General features: G+C 41.4%; 1 protein-coding gene across 1 annotated transcript in view; it reads left to right on the top strand.

Annotated features, from left to right (window-relative positions):
* Window positions 1–1,801: 1,801 nt before the first annotated feature.
* The window catches only part of LOC139911373 (collagen alpha-6(VI) chain-like), a 33,907-nt gene continuing 16,509 nt past the window's right edge, over window positions 1,802–19,199 (top strand). The window contains 10 exon segments of the mRNA XM_078287056.1: window positions 1,802–1,841; window positions 4,641–4,745; window positions 6,610–7,089; window positions 7,570–8,223; window positions 9,385–9,954; window positions 10,182–10,802; window positions 13,783–14,343; window positions 14,808–15,365; window positions 17,148–17,726; window positions 18,615–19,193. Of these exon segments, the coding sequence (XP_078143182.1) occupies window positions 4,670–4,745; window positions 6,610–7,089; window positions 7,570–8,223; window positions 9,385–9,954; window positions 10,182–10,802; window positions 13,783–14,343; window positions 14,808–15,365; window positions 17,148–17,726; window positions 18,615–19,193 (4,678 nt within the window). The 5' untranslated portion in view covers window positions 1,802–1,841; window positions 4,641–4,669.

Raw genomic sequence — 19,199 nt, 5'->3', positions numbered from 1 at the left:
TTGGAGCTTTAACTGTGACAGAAAAGCCTGATAAACGAAAATAAATGAAACTGAAATGTATTTTCCTTGTTGAGCCTGATCCCATTCCATTAAACAGACCGCTGTATGAGGAGGAAAGGCATTTTGTAAGCGTTGGTTTTGAAACGTGCGATATAAATAAAGACTTGCTCACCGAAGCTTGTGTGGTTCAGATGGAGAACGGGACGACTGGAACACAGAAACCCTCTGGTTCCATGATGAGGGGCTGGAGGAGGATTTGGGTTAATATGAGAGAAACAGTTTCACCTTTAAAGTTTCAACTTAAAGTTCCAATTTTAAGTTCCATTTTAAAATGTCATTTTAAAGTTTAATCTAAAATTTTAATCATAAGGTTTCATCTTAAAGTTTTATCTTATATCATTCACCATCCAGGCAGAATGATACGCACACACACACACACACACACACACACACACACACACACACACACACCTCTCCTCCTTGATGGACTGTTCCCAGCTCGGCCGGTGGGGGCGGGAGAGGCTGCTGCTGTGTGATGTATTGTACAGTACTGTAGTGTATTGTAGTGTAGTGTCAGTATGTGTAGTATGAGTGGGAGGAGCCCCCCCCCCCGCAGGACTAGCTGCACCTCCCTACATGGCCACGGGACTCCTGACTTTGTGCAGCAGCGGACGCGGAGTGGTGGAGCTGTAAGTTTCTTTTCTCTTCATCTGCATGAAAATATTAAATATCACATTTACACTGAAAGATAAAAGGGACAAAATGAAAAGAAGCTGCAGCTTTGTGCGAAAGTCAGCTCACCTTTAGATCTGCAGATTAAAGTTTACCTGTCTGATCCAAATCTTTATGAGCTGAATTTATATTCTGTATCACAGAAAGCAATATCAAACTGATGTAAATTCGTTTGTTTAAGAATAGGAATAGGACATTTATCTTTTTAAGGAAAAAAAAAAACATCAATTAATGTTTCATTAATTCATCCGTTCTTGCTTATATTGATGGTGGTTTGCGTTATGATGAAATCTTACAAATATTAATTAGAAAAGAGGGGCAGGTACTTTAAGCATATTAAAATAACTTTATTTGTTTACAAATTGCTCTATATGGCTACAATAAAACAAAGAGACAGGTGTATGAGATATATACGATGCTTTTCAGCATGGTTCGTAGGCTATATTTATGTCTCTATATTTATGGGTATGTATGTGAACAGATGACAAAGTTGAATATTTTATATTTCTAATGTAGCCTACATATTCATACTCTCTTATGTTTCAGTTAAATAATTCACTGCCATGAACGGAATAGAAATATCATTCAATCAACCAATCAGTCAATATATGATGACAGACTGGAGGTCAGAGTTGATTCACCTATATAAATGACCATTCATTCATCATTTATTAGTGAGTTATTAGTTAGGCTAATAGGGATTTATGAGTTTATTAGTTATTTATTATCATTTCTCAGTGATCACGCTGGGCTGCAGCAGCTGTCTTCGTTATAAAATCTTTCTGATGTTTCAGCAGCTTTGTCGTCGCTGCTCTTCTTTAAAAGCTTAAATGAGATTCTCTGCTCAGGAAAAGAATGAATGTAAACTTGATGTGTTGACTTCATCTGACGCGTAGTGAGTGACGGCATCTTAACTGTTCAGAGCTTCTTTTTTATAAAGAAAAATACTTTGGGACATTGCATGTCTTCCTGTAATGTGCAGTGAGTCGGTGGTTCAGCGGTGGATGAGCTCTATGTTTCCCAACAGCAAAGAAAAAATAATATTAACTTCATTTGTTTTGCAGGTTTTACAAACCAAAGTCTCCACAGGACTTCAGACACAGAAACAGGTTGGTTACTGTAATCTAATAAAAAAAAATCTGTAAAAATCTAATTGCGATTATTTGACAGATACAATTGCGATTTAAACTGCGATTCATATCATTTTTATTGTCATACATTTTTTAGAACTTTAAAATTGTTTAAAGAAAAGTGATTTTATTAAAAGATAAATAGACTAAATAAATAAATGGATGTGCAGATTTACTGAGTTTGAGTCTGATGAAGGTTTTGATTCTAAAACTCCTTGTTCACCAATCCAGTTTGGACCAAACTCTCTCTGAAGAAATTAACCGTAGCCTCTGAGATTTGGATCATATTGCGATTTCGATATTTTTTTATTTTTTTTTATTTTTTTTTTAACAATTAATTGTTCAGCTCTCTAATCTGAAGGTTCAAACAAAACCTGCATGATCAGAAAACTGAAGTCAGACTGCAGCTCCTATGCTCCTTTATCTCCTATGGTATCACTATTATATTCCTATATTCTCCTGGCATTCACTTTAATATTCCTGTAATATCACTATAATATTCCTATAATAATGGTCCGTGCATGAAGTATAATTTAGTTGCAGTTGTTCACGTTGTATAATGAAAAATCCCATTTTTCGGGGTATTTCCTAAGTTCATTGTCCTAAGACATGCAATGCAATTCAAGTAAAAGTTGCGCGTTTTGAAGCGTGTTGGCTGCAAACAAATAGCCTAAATAATGAACATAATTCATAACTGTTAACGCTTCGCTCATTTTTCTTTTACACACTTTGGGGATGAAACGGGATGAAACTATGTAAACGGAAGCAGAGGCGGCGGAACCAGCCCGGGGATTTTCAAAGTAAACGCACCGAGACGAAATTTTATGCGTGTTTGCGGTCTTGTTGTGTGCATGACTTTATCGATTATGCTGTAATGTGTAAGAGTACATTGATTTAGTTTTGGATTTAAGCACTGTCTTTTAATTTACTAGATGATTAGAAGAGATGGTTCATCTTTGTACAGTGCACATGCACAGTAGCTCATACTGGTCCCATAAAATGAATTCTTCATCATAAATCATTGTGGTATTGTTTTGTTGGATTTGTATTCATCAGTGATGGTGTACACAACATGGTCTAATTCTGTCAGTAAAAAATGCAACAATTCATGAAATAAAGTTAATTTTACTTGTGTATTGTGCCCCCTCCTGCTAAAAGCCTGTTAAAATGCTAAATGTCTTAAATAAGTGGAGGGAGTTATAAATACCTGCTAACTTAAAGAAATAATGTGTTGAATGATGTTTTTCCCCCTTAAAATCAAATAAAGGATGAGTACTGTTATGAATCATGGGTGGTAATTAAATGCAATACATTTACAGTAAGTACACAAATAATTTATTGTAATTTGGAATTTTCACTGAATTAACTCAGTAACACATTAAGGCATTTTGAAACTGTCTTGTAAAGGAACTGTAGGTTATCAATTTAATTTGTAGTTGTTAATTTAATTTAATTATTTAATACAACAACAACAACAACAACAACAACAACAGAACTGTGGCTGGACTTATTTACAGTTCTGTAATTAATTATGGGTTCATAATGTGAAAAGGTGAGTCATGCCATGTTTCCTCCAGCAGGAGTTCTCTCTCTCTCTCTCTCTCTCTCTCTCTCTCTCTCTCTCTCTCTCTCTGCATGAGGTTGGATGCGCTGTCTCTCCGAGCGAGATCAAATGAATGATTCGTAATTGATATGTTATTCGATAGCCTAATTTTTATACAAGTAAACAATTTGATAGTATTTCCCATCTTTGCTGAGCAAGAGTTTTGTGCGAAAGGAATTAAAGGCCTGTCCCATACAGACGCCTGTCCCAAATATGGGCCGGTTGAGTTCAGTGTTTGAAGCAAATAAAAGCCCGGGCTATTAATTGAAGTTTTACGGTATGTAAACATGTATGTGAATACAATCACACATGTATTGATTTGTTTTTGTTTTTTTGTTTTTTAGAGAAGTTATCATGGCAATTAGGCTATTTATATAAGCCAGGAAACAAAAACGGGGTAGGAATTGATAAGTGTGCACACTCTTTTTCGAACATCAATCATTATTATTATTATTGTTATTATTATTACTAGTATAAAATTATCAAACTTGTATATTACATTTTACATGCAAATTTGTTTGTTTGTATATTTGTTTATTTGTGTAATGATACAAAATTGAAATAAATCAAATCAAATCAAACCAGTTAGCTAACGTGCACTCTGAGGCTCTTTGGCTCCGCCCATTGAGGTTTACATCAACCAATAAAATTATTTCTACATCTGCAGTGGTGCCTCTGAGAAATGTTTGCAGATCTCCAATCTGCACAACAGAACCTCACTATACTGTATATGTACATTCAACATTCAGTCATATGTGCTTTCAGGCGGCATGCCATATATTATGACAAAATGTGACATAAAATTTTACTGGAAATGTTATTTGTATTTTGTGCCACTTCCATATGCTGGCAGGCCGCCCTTCTTGCTGTGCCTCCTGGGAAGCAAAGCTAAAGAGACTGTGTGCTATGCAATATATCTGACATAAGACATTAAGTATAACACTGCTGCTTATATTTTCAACATAGTTCCTCTTCAGTCAAGAAGTGTAGGCTCATTATCAGCCTGTGGTCCTGTGTAGCTCACTGGGTAGAGCAAGGCACTAACACTAGCCAGGGTTAGGGGTTCCATTCCCACTGGGGCCGCCCATACTGTAAATGTATGCAGTCATGGTAACGTGATATGCTGCGGGTAAAAGTGTTCTCTGTATTCATATTCAAGTCTCTCTGTGTTGTAGGTAGAGAGAAACGTGAGAGCCATTCCAGCATGGAGGGGAGGCGGGGTCTTCTCTTCAGCCTCATCATAGCAGCGTGTTTCTATGGCAACGCTGCTCAGACGGCAGGTGGGTATGATTACCCAGCTATGACTTAACGTCCTGCATACCAGAACGTAAAGGATCAAGGGAAACATGCCTCATTTCAGCTTTCGATAACGCAGAAAATATCCTAAATATACATATACCTGCCCACAGAAACACACACACATGCAACAAAAACACACACCTGTTCACACACATACTGGGCCTTACAGAACAGGGCCCGTATCCACAAACATCCTGAGTCCTCTCAGAGAGTCTTATCTCAGCCTAAAAGTCCTTAGCAAGGAGTCCTAGCTTAGGAGTGATTTAGGAAAGTTCTCAGAGCGACTCTGAGCGAACGAATGGACAAGAACTTTTATCTTAGTGAGGAGGTGTGGTCGACCCCGTTGCTAGGTGTGATGCTCTCTTTTGGACGCTGCCATTGGTTGATCAAGAAAAATCAACACGCCTCTTTTTGTCATCCAGAATGCACACAAGGAATCACACAAGATAAAACACAATTTATTCGATATTAACGTGTGGTTTGCTTATACTATCAAAAAAAAATATAGGGCTCATTGGACAAAAATCTTTGAAAACCATACGAACCGTACTTTTTAATACTTGTACGCTCCTCACAGGTTGACGCATTATGCCTTTATTTGGGCGAATGCAGTAATGTTATTATACTTTACTAATTTGATGTTAAGATTTGGTGAAAATGGTTCAAGACTCAGTAGTATTAGTATAATTTATAGACTATATTGGCAAGCCTATATGCATAGGATTTTTGAACATGAGTATATTGCAGATGATGCGGATGTGTGTCCCATCAGTGACCCGACAACACAGAGAAAACTCACTATATCCATAGCTGCTGTTCTGTTGGTGCACGGTGCGCACGTCCACCATTACTAACCCTGCACGGAAATGTGTTTCTTTGCTGCTAGCCACATGTAAAATGATGCATTAATTGGTTCTCAATAACATAAAGGGCATTATGGCACTGATCGCCAGGCGTTTAAGGTACGTAAAAGTTTAGAGTTGAAGCGATGAACTGATGTTGAACTCTTTTTAAGGTACGTTCAGACTACGGGCTACAAAAGCTACAGAACGGTCTGGCGTACCAAGCCACACTGTTGCCAACGGAGCAGAAAAGTGTTGCCCAGCTGGTCGCTGACGGTTCATGTCGTCGTCTGATAATGTCAGACTGTCATAGCGTTGCATTTGTCTCGTTTTTATTTTATTTGGCAAATACTCGTTCTTCTAATTTATGAAGTAAAAAATAATAACGTAAATATAACGACCCTACACTACCTTGATTTGTTCGCACTTCACCGCGTCATCAGAGCCTGGAAAAAAGTTGAAGCCAGCTGAACTTCAGTTTGTAGCTGCGCTGTCGCTTTGTAACCCGCAGTCTGAACGCACCACAAGTGACAAAGAAAGACAAAAGGATGTTGGCAGCTGATTCATTCCAGCCACCAACCTCCGTCCTGAATAGGGTTGGGTCAACAGCCTGTGTACCACTGTATGCACTATCAACACCGTTTGAGGAAAATGAACACCAGGTGTAAGCCCACCACTTTTTTCTATATTATTCTCACGCTTTTGCACCCATGGCACGCTTCCATGAACCACCCTGGAGGTAAGTGCTTCGCAGTAGACCCCTGCTCCCATCCAAAAACTGTCCATGACCCTACAACAAGCTGCTCTCCCCTTCCCCCGGCCTGCACACAACACGTGGAACTCATCACTTGTAGTTTTAGATCATACTGACACTTTTGCACCCCTGACACACTTCTAAGAACCAAGACCCACCCTGGGTAAGTTTTGTAGCAGCACCCTGCAGCTCTCCATCTGCAAAACCCGTCTGTGATCTGACGACCGGCTGCTCTGCCCTCCCTCCCAGTCTGCACTCAAGAGGCGGTGGCCGACATCGTCTTCTTGGTCGACGGGTCGTGGAGCATCGGCACCGAGAACTTTGAGCAGATCCGTCAGTTTCTGCACACGCTGGTCAACAGCTTCGACGTTGGGCCTGACCATGTCCGCATCGGCCTGGTCCAGTACAGCACCACGGCACGCACCGAGTTCCTGCTCAACACCTACCAGACTAAGGCAGACATCCTCCAGTACATCAGCAACCTGCCTTACAAGGGGGGCGGCACCCAGAAGGGGCTGGGCTTGGATTTCATGCAGACCGAGCATTTTGTGAAAGGAGCCGGAAGCAGGGCCGGCAACGCCCAGCAGATGAAGAGTAGGGGAATTATTTTGTACGCAATAGGTATCAAAGAGGTAGACGAAGAACAGCTGAGGGAGATAGCGAACGAGCCGCATCATCAGCATGTCTACAGCGTGTCCAACGACAGCCAAATGACAACTTCTTCTATCGGTTCAAGGTCATTCCTGTAATACCACGCAGCTCGTGGTGATTCCAAGATCCAACTTTAGTAGCTGTATATCTGGAGGGTGATAGAGTGAAGAAAAATGGAAATGCTGATGGTTTTTTTTCTTCAGAAATCTCAATGGCCAACAGAATTTCCCTGCAGTGACATCCTGTTCAAATTTACCTGAGTGAAAGAGAAATTACCTTGACCAACAGAATTTCCCTAAAACAATTAAAAGTTCTTGTGTGCCTTGTACCATGGTTCAGGATAATACATATTGCTAGCAAACAGCTTGTGTGCAGGCTTAAGAAGATATAATTGAGTATGCATGCAATGCCTTGGTTTGCATTCATCCAGTTCCACACATTCACACTGGGAGCTGCCCAGTACAACAATCTGCTACTGTTGGCCACAAAGCAGCTCCACAGGAGTAGTTGGGGATGGGGCCTTGTTCAACGGTTCATTCATGCCCCATATTTGGATAGTCCAATACTAATTGTGTAAAAAGTAGTCTATAGATGTTCAATGCTAGCCTTCTCTCTCCTCTCCAGAATGTGCCAATGCCACCATGGCCGACATCGTCTTCCTGGTCGATGGCTCCTCCAGCATCGGCATCGCTAACTTTCAGGAAGTCCGGCAGTTTCTTCGCAACTTCATCGGGGGCCTAGACATCGGCGCTGACAAAGTTCGGGTCGGCTTGGCGCAGTACAGCAACGAGCCTCACCAGGAGTTCCTGCTGAAGGATCACATGGACAAACAATCCCTGCTGGCCGAAGTAGACACCCTGCCGTACCGAACGGGGACCACGGCTACGGGCAAGGCCATCACCTTCCTCCGGGAAAAATATTTCACTGCAGAGGCTGGAAGCCGCGCTGACCAGCGGGTACCTCAGGTGGCCGTGGTCATCACAGACGGGGACTCTGCAGATGACGTGGTGGCGCCCGCCCATCTTCTGAGGAGTCATGGAGTCATTGTGTTTGGCATTGGGGTGGGAGCGGCCAACATGACGGAGCTCCAGTCCATCACCAACCGGCCCCACCAGCGCTTCCTGTTAAGCATCGATAACTACCAGGCTCTGCAGAGAGTGACTGACAGTCTGCTGCAAACTGTGTGTGTCTCCATGGAGGATCAGAGGCTAGGTAAGGCAAAGAATTCTGGGAATCATAGTAAGATTATTTTCCATTTAGTTACCTTGCACTAAATAACAAGAACACCAAATATATATATATAGCAATATAGCACCAAATACAACAATAAGGCGGCCGGGAACAGCTTAGCTGAGGAAAAAAGGGAACAAGAGTAAATCTGGCAAAAATAAAATCTGTTCGGCCTAAATAAGAAGTTAGAAGAACTTATAGATCATAACAATAGGCTGCATTAACATGAGCATATCAGCATAGTCTTTTAACATGAAAGATTAGGCATCATGAACTATTACCGTATCACCTATTAGCAGAAGTCAAAATTATATGCACTAGAAAAAGATCATACTATAAATACAGCAACTTGTGACAATCAAATTATTACTAAATCTGAAATTTATTTGCTCACTTTATTGATGAACATATGCATCAGTCTATCATAACTTCATTTTGGCTGGCCCCTAACAGGCTATGGCACTGAATAAAGGCTTTGCTTGACAATAAGGGCAGAATAAATTTGTTTGTCATAAATTTAATATTGAAGCTTAAAATCTGAAAATCAAGCCACGTTATGAGCACAACTTTTGGAAATTTTGAGGAGGATTAGTCTAACTGTTAAGGAAATGTCAACATTAGAAAATGCTCCATTTTCCCATTGACTTCCATTGTGTACATGACAGCCAAATTCACCATTTTGTCAAAATTTCATTTTTTTGAGGGTTAAGGTTATAATTCTGAAATGTTTCATCTACGATGACCGGTAAATTATTAAATTTATTTTCATGTAGATTGGAAATTTATTAAGCGAGATCTTGCAGTGGTACATGTGGAATTATTATCAGCTAACAGCTAAATGCTGGTAAATTTTGTCTGTGGCTGGTAAATGAGTCTACTTTGGTGTCCTATTCTATTCTAAAAATCAAGTTGGCTGGTAAAATAGTCAAAGCGGCTGGCAGCCACGTTGGCAGGTAAACAATCATCATTTGGAGGTCATAATCTATTCTAAAAATCTATCTGGCTGGTACAGTAGTGGCAATGGTAGGTACATTTTGGGATTTACCACCCACTGTTGCCTGTAGGAAAAAAGTTTCCCTCTCTGATAACAACATAACTAATTAATTTCTGTTCCAACTGTTTTTTGTTTGTTTGTTTTTTCAGCCTTGGCCCAAAGGTTTGCAGACATTTTCTTCCTGGTGGACAGTAGTCTCTCCATGGCAGACTTCCAGCAGACCAAGAGCCTCCTTGTCTGGCTGGTCAACCAACTCAATATTGGAGCTTCTGCCCACCGATTTGGTTTGGCCCAGTTTGGCCAAGAGGTCAAGGTTGAATTCCTCCTCAATGCTTTCAAAACCAAAGAGGAGACCATGACCGCTGTCCAGCATTTAAGTCTGAAACAAGTACAGGCTTACGAGCCACGCAGCCTGGGTAATGCTTTGCAGTACGCCAGCACTAACTTTTTCACCAGTGAGGCAGGTAGCCGGGAAGACAAAGGCTTCCGGCAGTTCCTGGTGGTCGTGTCTGGAGGGGATTCGGATGATGCTGTGTTTCAGGCTTCCCGTTTGGTGAAGTCTGAAGGGGTAACAGTGGTGGGGATAGGCCTAGGTGCTGCAACAGTGAATGAAATCAGGGTAGTAGCCACTGCTCCGTACATATACCAGTCTGCCAACATTGTACCTGCTTTGAAAACTCTCTTTGAGACTGAGGAGGAGGTGACCACTATTACTGGAGGTAAGGAAGGTTTCTTTATCATCACAGAATTATTCACTTGACTACTGACTATGAAGACAATGAATTGAAAAGTTGCAAACGAAATGTAGACGCTATTTTACAGATTGCCGACCTAATTACTATTCTTCATCTTCAATGATATCTGAGAGGTTGAGTAGTAGATAGGGCTAGAGTTAATTTGTACTAATCATTTTACCCCTAACCAATGATTACACACACTTTCACAGATTGCAAAGCAGCTCCACTGGCAGACATCGTGTTCATCGTTGATGAGTCGGGAAGCATCGGTACTCCCAACTTCCTGCTGGTGCGCACTTTCCTGTACAAGATTGTGGCTGGCCTAGTCGTCAGTCTGAATAGAGTCCGAGTGGGCATTGTCACGTACAACGACAGGCCCACGGCACAGGTCTACCTGAACACCTTCAACGACAAGAACGAGATCCTTCAGTTCATCAAAATCCTGCCTTACCATGGAGGCGGTACCAACACTGGAGCTGCTCTGAAGTTTGCTCGGGAGAAAGTCTTCATCAAGGAGAAAGGCAGCAGGAAAAGCCGGGGTGTCCAGCAGGTGGCGGTGGTGATCACAGACGGCGAATCCCATGATGTCGTGAGCCAAGAGGCCGCCGATCTCCGTCGAGCTGGTGTCACCGTTTACGCCGTAGGCATCAAAGATGCCAAGAAGACCGAGCTGGTACAGATAGCGTCTTATCCTTCCAAGAAACACGTGTTTATTGTGGACAGTTTCACAAAGCTGAAAACCCTGGAGCAGAGCCTGCAGAAGACCCTGTGTCATAACATCTTTCGCCAAGCGATCACAGTCAATACAAGGAGAGCAGGCATCAAAGAAGGTTTGAGCCAGTGTTTTTTTAACAGTGGCTTTGGTCACTTGAATTTCAACAAAATCTATAATTTTTTAAAAGATAAAGTCAAAGTTTAAACCTGCAATAAGCGATTTCAGACCCTGTAACCAATCCTGAAACTACCGTGTGCTACGTGGAGATAGCCCTAGGTCAGAGAATGATATAAACAAACAGCCACACAGTAGCCAGCTGTTGTTGTGCACCTCTTTCCTAAAGCTTGTTGTCAAAGTCGGCCCGAGTAATGGCGAATCGATGAAGCGAGCGAGGAAATGTTTTCAACTAGTGAACTTGCTACCTGCCTCTTCACTTGTCATTGTGGGACATGTGACCTTCAGCGGGAGAAAAATCTGGCAAAGCGAGACTGGTAACCGGCGATATTTCTCCGTAGGTACGTTTATTTTAGACATTAGCCTTTATGCACGGTTTGTCCTTAAGGGCTTCCATCGCCTAGCAGCTTTGCTGTGTGTTTACAAATGTGTTATTTTTATTTATTTTATTTACTCGTTTATTTAACAGGGACAAATGCATAAAACATTGTTTCATATATAAAATATAAAATAGATGCCATGCATACGGGTTTTTAGCCACGGCTAATTTGCAACCCCTGTCCCTGGCTAGGCTTTTGGAGTTAAAACAGGAGCATTAAGCTTAAAAATAGTACAGAATCATTAAAATACAGTACAGATAAGGACAGAGACTAAAATGTTAGTAGTACATAAAAGACAATACATTTAACAATAACTACAGTATTAAAATATGTGTTATGTATGTGTGTGTGCGTGTGGGTGTGTATGCCTGTGTGCATGCTCACACATGTACGTCCATGCATTGTGCCTGACACACATAGCGTGCACATGTGTCTGCATATGTGTGTATGTGTGGTCAAAGGATATAGCCACACAACCAGTGTTCACAGGCTTGTTTCAGTTTCAGCCGTTGTTTTGCATGTGTGTTAAAAACCTTGAACTCTGTTAGTTTTTTCATTTCAGATGGTAATGCATTCCACGGTTGTAAACCTCTTACTGAGAAGGATGACTGACCAAATGTCTATAATTTCCACTTGTTGCACCTCTAGTTCTGATTCCACTATTTTGTTTGTTTACCAATTGACAGAGTATTTCTGGGACAAGGTTGCTTACACACTTAAAAATAAGTTTTATAAATGAAAAGTTTACAAAACTGTCAAAACTAAGTAGATTGTATTTCTGTAGAATTAGGCAATGGTGCCATCTAACTGATTTCTGATCCATTACTTTCAATGCCTGTTTATATAATGACCTAATGGGTGTAATTGTTGTTTAGTTGGCCTGGCCCCAAACAGTTATACAATATGATAAATGAGAAAATATCATGGCATGCATAAACTGCTGTGCTGCCTTAAGAGGTATATATTGTCTTATTAAGCGGAAACAATTTAAATTTGTTTTGACAGTTTTGCACAACCTCTTTACGTGTTTATCAAACTTAAGCTGGGAATCTAAAATAACACCTAAAAATTTAAACTCATGTACCTCATCTATCTCTTTCTCATCAATCTTTATTCTAAAATTTCCATTGACTTTTCTTTTTATTGAAAAGCACATTGAGACTGTCTTATAATTCAAAGTCAGATCATTATTTCGGAGCCACTGTGACACACCAGACATTTCTTTGGAAAGCATCTCTGCTGCCATCTGAGGGTTTTTTGCTGACACGTGTATAATTGTGTCGTCCGCATACATTGGACAGCTAACTCTTTTGCAGCTTTCGTAAATCATTTATATATAAACTAAAAAGTAAGGGGCCCAAAATTGAACCTTGTGGAATGCCCATTCGGCAAGTTTGGACGGATGACTGGGTAGAATTTATTCTAACACACTGCTCTCTGCATTCAAGATAAGATCTAAACCAAGTTATTGGGTTGTTTGAGAAATTAAATTTTTGGAGTTTATTTAAGAGAATTTCATGGTTCACGGTATCAAATACTTCATACTTATGTTTTCCTTAACAAACAAAAATAAATTGAAAATAAATAGGAAATAACAAGAGACAGATCCGTTGACAGGTTCATAAAAGGAGGACATATTTAACATATTTTCTACTGTATATTGGGGGGGACAGATTGGTATTTTCTCAGTATTGGGGGGGACACGACCCCCCCAAAGAATGCGTGGTTACGCACTTGAGTCTCTTTGAAAGACGGTTTCAGAGCGACAATTTAGCTGTTTAAGTAATTCATCCAAATCCTGATGCAATGAAGCACCATGTGAGGGAGGATTATGTTGAGTCACAATATTAAATTTCATTTTTGTTGACAGCACTACATTAACGGCCACGCATTCTAAAGGCGTGTTCAAATAAATTTTAACACATATCTCTAATATAAATCAATACTCCGCCCCCCCTGCCCATCAATCTATCTTTTCTAAAACAAACATAACCAGGTACATCAATCATATGTGTTGGGATATTACTGTTTAGCCAAGATTCACTTAGACATAGATAATCCAGATTGGAGTCCGTCAATAAATGTTGAACTTGATCTCTTTTTGATATAATGCTTCGGATGTTCAAATGTCCTCCAACAATACCCTTTGGTTTGGTCTTTGAGTCCCATATAACCTTTGTGTGATTTACAGTCTGGAAAAATCGAAATTGTCTTTGTTTACATTCCACACGACCAGAAGTGCCTCTGTCACTATGATGGTTCGTTGATTGCCTGTTTCGTTGCATATTTTCTTCCCGTTGTCTTGTGCCTACATGAGCGAGATGGTTCGGATTCTGTAGATAGTCCACATTCATCTGGATGATGCGGTTTCTGTCACCCTCTAGTGGTCAGAAAAAATCGCTTAGTGTAGCTTTAAGGATAACGTTAGTTATAGCGTTATATAAAGTTCAGTCAATTGATGTAAAGAGAAAAAGCAGAGAATGGAATGTGTGGAGAAAAGAACCTCAATATGCGGTATTCTTGCTTTCCTTTTCTTTTCAGGCTGTGTACAAACAGATGAAGCAGATATCTTCTTCTTGATTGACCAGTCAGGAAGCATTTTCCCTACAGACTTCCAAGACATGAAGAACTTCATCATTGACTTTCTCCGTACCTTCCGTATTGGGCCGCAACATGTCCGCGTGGGGGTTGCAAAATACGCAGATTTACCAAACTTGGAATTTGACCTGACAGCCCACTCAGATGTCAACTCATTAGAGAAGGCTGTGGATAATATTATACAAAAAACAGGTGGGACCCAGACAGGAGCAGCGCTGTCATTCATGGGTCCCAACTTTGAGAGAGCAATGGCCACTCGAGGTCACAAAGTCCCAGAGTACCTGGTTGTCATCACTGATGGGAGGTCTTCGGACGAGGTCATGGCTCCTGCAGAGAAACTGAGGGCACAGGGCGTCATCATCTACGCCATTGGGGTGAAAAACGCAGACGAGACTGAGCTGGAACAGATTGCTGGAAGCCCCGAGCAGACATTCAATGTCAATGATTTTGATGCCCTGAAGACCATCAAGGACGACATTATCACAGACATCTGTTCCCAAGATGGTAAGGGAAACTAGACTGTTATTCTTTTAAAAGGCATGTATTGCATATTCTATATTTTGGAGTACTCACCACTGAAAGTATTGTATTAGTATGGATACAATGGATACTACTCCAATGAGCCATTTCTGAATTTAATGTAGATCTGAAAATAAATTTAGCACTAGCAATATCTCAGGGCAAAATGGGATAATTAACTCATCACTACTGCTGCTTGTTATGAAGCATAGCATACATCTGTTTTAGGTTTCGGAGCTACAGATTGATCTTTATAACAACAGCAACAATAGTAATGATAGTAATAATAACCATAAACTATAAATCTATAAAACTATGTATATATAGCATTTTTTTAAAATAAGGTTACAAAGTGATTTATATGTAATCATAGCTGAATGCATAAGACAATAAAAGCAAGAGAAAAATAGGAACACTGCACCAACATTTCTCTGTTACTCTGTCCACAGTTTGCAAAGGCGTAGCAATTGACCTTGTTTTCTTGATCGATGGCTCCGGCAGCATCAACATGCAGGACTTCCAGAAAATGAAAGACTTCATGAAATCAGTCGTCAACAGGTCTGTCGTCGGGCAGAATAAGGTGCACATCGGCGTCATGCAGTACAGCAGTAGCCAAAGACTGGAATTCCCTCTCAACCGTTACTATGACAAAGGCGAAATGTTGAACGCTATAGATGATATGCAGCAGATAAACGGAGGCACGCTCACAGGTGGTGCCATTTCTGAAGTTTCACAGTATTTTGATGTATTCAGAGGAGGCCGTCCAGACCTGAGTCAGATACTTGTAGTGATAACGGATGGCGAGTCTCAGGACGGGGTCAAAGACCCTGCTGAGGCTCTGAGGGCCAAAGGGGTCACGATCTACGCCATCGGGGTGGTGAACGCCAACACCACTCAGCTGCTGGAGATCAGCGGTTCGCAGGACAGGATGTATGCTGAGAGGGACTTTGATGCACTGAAGGACCTGGAGAGCGAGGTGGCCATGGAGCTCTGCAATCCCCCGGGAGGTGAGAGCAGATTGGGATTATTACACAAATGGGATTGAATACTTCAAGATTCAAGATTCAAGATTCAATAATTGTATTGCCATGTCAACATAGTTGATAGGAATTTGTCTTGGTTCACTCTCCTACAACAACAAAGCAATAGCAGCACACAATATACACACAGTAAAACAGTAATATACAACACACAGAATTTACATTTATGGCACAATACCCAGAAAACAGTACGTTATCCAGCATGTAGTAAAGTGCATACCGTGTTAAAGTGCTAGGTTAAGTGCATTTAGAGATAATCAGTGCAAGTTCAGATGCCTGATGGCTTTGAGGTAGGTGCTATCCCTGAAGCGAGATGTTCTACACTTAATACTCCTGTATCTTCTACCTGATGGGAGGAGATTAAAGAGGTAATATGCCGGATGAGAGGGATCTGTGGTGATATTTTTAGCCTTCCTGATTATTCTGGTGGAATAAAGTGATGCAAGCGAGGAAAGACTACAACCAATGATTTTAGATGCTCTGCCTATCACTTTTTCAAGCTTGGTCTTGTCCTGAGTGGTTGTGTGGCCATACCAGACAAGAATGGAAAAAGTGAGCACACTCTCAATTACAGATCTAAAGAAGTGAGTCATGGCTTCCTGACTGACCCCGAACTTCTTCAGCTGCCGCAGGAAGTAGAGTCGCTGGTGGGTTTATGGGTAATTCCACTGAAATTGACTTTTAAAGGGGCATTAAGCATCTATGACTTTTATCGACCTCAATCGGGGGGATTAGCTAAGCTGGCCCAGGCACCCATAACATAGGCAGGTTCTACTGTTCCATATTGATCACAGTTGCATTACTTCATATGCCGAGGAAACGGCACATAATTGCAGCACACTCATTTTGGGGGTTATGTACTCCCTGACTAAGTCTAATGCATGTGCAGCAGCAAGCTATTAAGCAGATCTATTCTGACAACACTTATTGCATGTCATACCCATTTAGAATATTATTATCAATATGTGAGTTGTCCTGACTGAAATGGGCTGTTGGTCTCTGCAGCTTACCTTTGGTCGGCTGCTGCATATCAGGTGGATCGCTGGGTATGCAGATTGCATCGCTCTGGAAACTGCCATTAGAGGGGTGGCACACATATTGGGGTTCACTAAATAGTATAGTCCCTGTGGTCAATGGTGCCTAGTAGGGGAATGGCCACACAGCGGCTAGTGCCCGGCCCAGACATAGAAGTTTCCACATAATGTTAGAATGACCTTGCTTGATCCTAAGATCCATAGCTTGCATTTGGGATATCGGCAAGATACCCCAATGACTAGAATAGCTGGTGTCTGGCTCTGTATCTAATCTGTGAGTTGGGTGACTGAACTACAGACAGTAATGCAAAAAACCAACAGTTGTAGAGTAAGAGTCTAACATCTAAAAATCTAAGATGTTCATCCATTCAGCTAAATTCTCAGAGAAGGGGACGTTGCCCCTCTCTGCTGTCCTCACCCACATATCCTCAGCATGTCTGTATACTTGTAGGGAGGAGATGTAGAGGAAAAGGTTGGAGGGAATAGGGGAGAAAGAGTGAGTTAAGGTCTGTGGATTTGGTAGAGTATTTTCCAATTTTAACTGAAATCTGTTTTTGAACATGCACATTGCAGCATTAAAAGTTAAGTTACTGATTTCTTACCATGAAAACACACTTATCTTGTCTTACTTACATGTGGGAATTTAACTATTAATTGATTCCTCACCTTCCCTCCCCTCCCCACCCCTTTCTTTTTGTCCTTTTTCTTCAACCAGAATGTAAGAAGACAGAAGTAGCTGATATTATTTTCCTGGTGGACGGCTCCAACAGCATAACCCTGTCCAATTTCAGAAGCATGCTGATGTTTATGGAGTCACTGGTGAACCAAACCACTGTCGGCAAGAAGCTGACTCGCTTTGGGGTAATTCTCTACTCCAATGACCCGATATCCATGTTCACTCTCAACCAGTATTACTCCAAAAGAGAGGTTCTTAATGCCATAGCAGCTTTGAACTTACCGAATGGGAACACCTACACGGGCAAGGCTCTGAACTATTCCTTACAGTTCTTTGATGCTGAACATGGCGGCCGCGCGGGCTCCCAGGTGCCTCAGATTCTAATGGTGATCACAGACGGCGATGCTACAGACCATAATAATCTGGTTGCGCCGTCGATGGCACTGCGAGAAAATGGGATCAGTGTCTTCAGTATCGGAGTGGAAGGAGCCAACATAACTCAGCTGGAGATCATGGCTGGTGGTGACACGTCCAGGGTTTTCTACGTGGACAATTTTGATGCCATCGAAACTCTATACGCAAATATTTCTCGTGTCCTCTGCAACATCACTAAGCCAGGTAGGATGCAACAAGTACAAATTCGGTACAGTCTCATGGCGAATTTGTGGCACTGATGTATAGTTCTTTTTGCGTGAGAGAGGAGGATTGTGTGAGTTCGTGAAAATTAATAGTTAAGTTGTCAAGATTTATAGTTAAATCTGTATGTGATAACTTGGCACGTCAGCAGCTACTCTGGTTGATTTTACTGCCTTCGCACTATTAATGACGTCAAACAACAAACAAGCGTGTGCTTATTGATCAGTAAACACTCCTTACACTGTAGGCTGCTTGGGATAAAACACAGAAATACTCACAATACTGTAAGATGCTTGGGATAAAATGCTGTGTCTGCCGTTGTAGAATGCTACTCACAAAAGTTAACAGGCTAATATATAGCAATGATGCTAACACGGCCATGATAGTTAGCATTAGTGTCTACTAACATAGTATCCGGGTGTTATGTAAAACGCATCACTTCCTGTGCGACTCTACGATTTCCCTCCAGTGTTCTATCAACACACCGCCGCTCAGAACCGGCAGAGTCTCATGTTACGTTGATGGAAAGGAAAACTCCAACACTAATAGCAATTAAAAGTGAATGTTTTACCACAAATACGTCATCATATATAGCTTTAAAGTTAATTTTTCACAATGATACAACTTTGGCTTCATTGTGTTAATTCTAAACAGTCATGATTTGTGAAAAATTGTTTTCTCAAGCACTGTAAACTGTGAGGAAGTTTGATAGGGCACAAGTAAAGTGTCTCCGCCCTTCTTGGCATAATGGTACTTTGTAATTTTATGTATTACAGTACATTGACAATTATTTAATGGTACCCTTACTTATTAGGAACGTGTGCACATACTCACACATTTAAATTACCTTCCCTTGATTTGCTTTGGCAGCTTGTGAGAAACAGAAGGCTGACCTGGTAATTTTGATGGATCAGTCAGGCAGCATCAGCCCGGATGACTACACCATCATGAAGACCTTTACAACAGAACTGGTGAGCAGCTTCAAAATCAGTTATGAGTTTGTGCACGTTGGAGTCGCGCAGTTCAACAGCACTCCTCAGAAGGAGTTTTACCTCAACCAGTACTACACCGAGGCAGAAGTGAACAAACACATCCTCGACTTGACGCAGCTCGGCGGAGGCACCAACATTGGACGGGCCCTGGATTTCATTCGGGACTATTTCTGGACGTCGCGGGGTAGCCGTATCTCCGCTGGGATTTCCCAGATTCTGGTGCTGATCACAGACGGCGAGTCGCACGATGATGTGGAGGATGCAGCCGACCGTCTCAGGGCTCTGGGGATTGAGGTGTTTGCCATCGGCATCGGAGACGTCCATGATCTGGAGCTCCTGCAGATCACTGGCACCCCAGAGAGGCTATTCACTGTGCAGAACTTTGGCAGCTTGGCAAACATCAAGCAAAAGCTGATCGACACCATCTGCAAATACAAACCCATCCTGGATCCATCTGGTGAGT

The sequence above is a fragment of the Centroberyx gerrardi genome, chromosome 12 (assembly GCF_048128805.1).
Source record: "Centroberyx gerrardi isolate f3 chromosome 12, fCenGer3.hap1.cur.20231027, whole genome shotgun sequence".
NCBI classification, from domain to species: Eukaryota; Metazoa; Chordata; class Actinopteri; order Beryciformes; family Berycidae; genus Centroberyx; species Centroberyx gerrardi.
The sequence above is the reverse complement of the archived record's forward strand: the minus strand, read 5'-3'. Positions and strand labels throughout refer to the sequence as shown.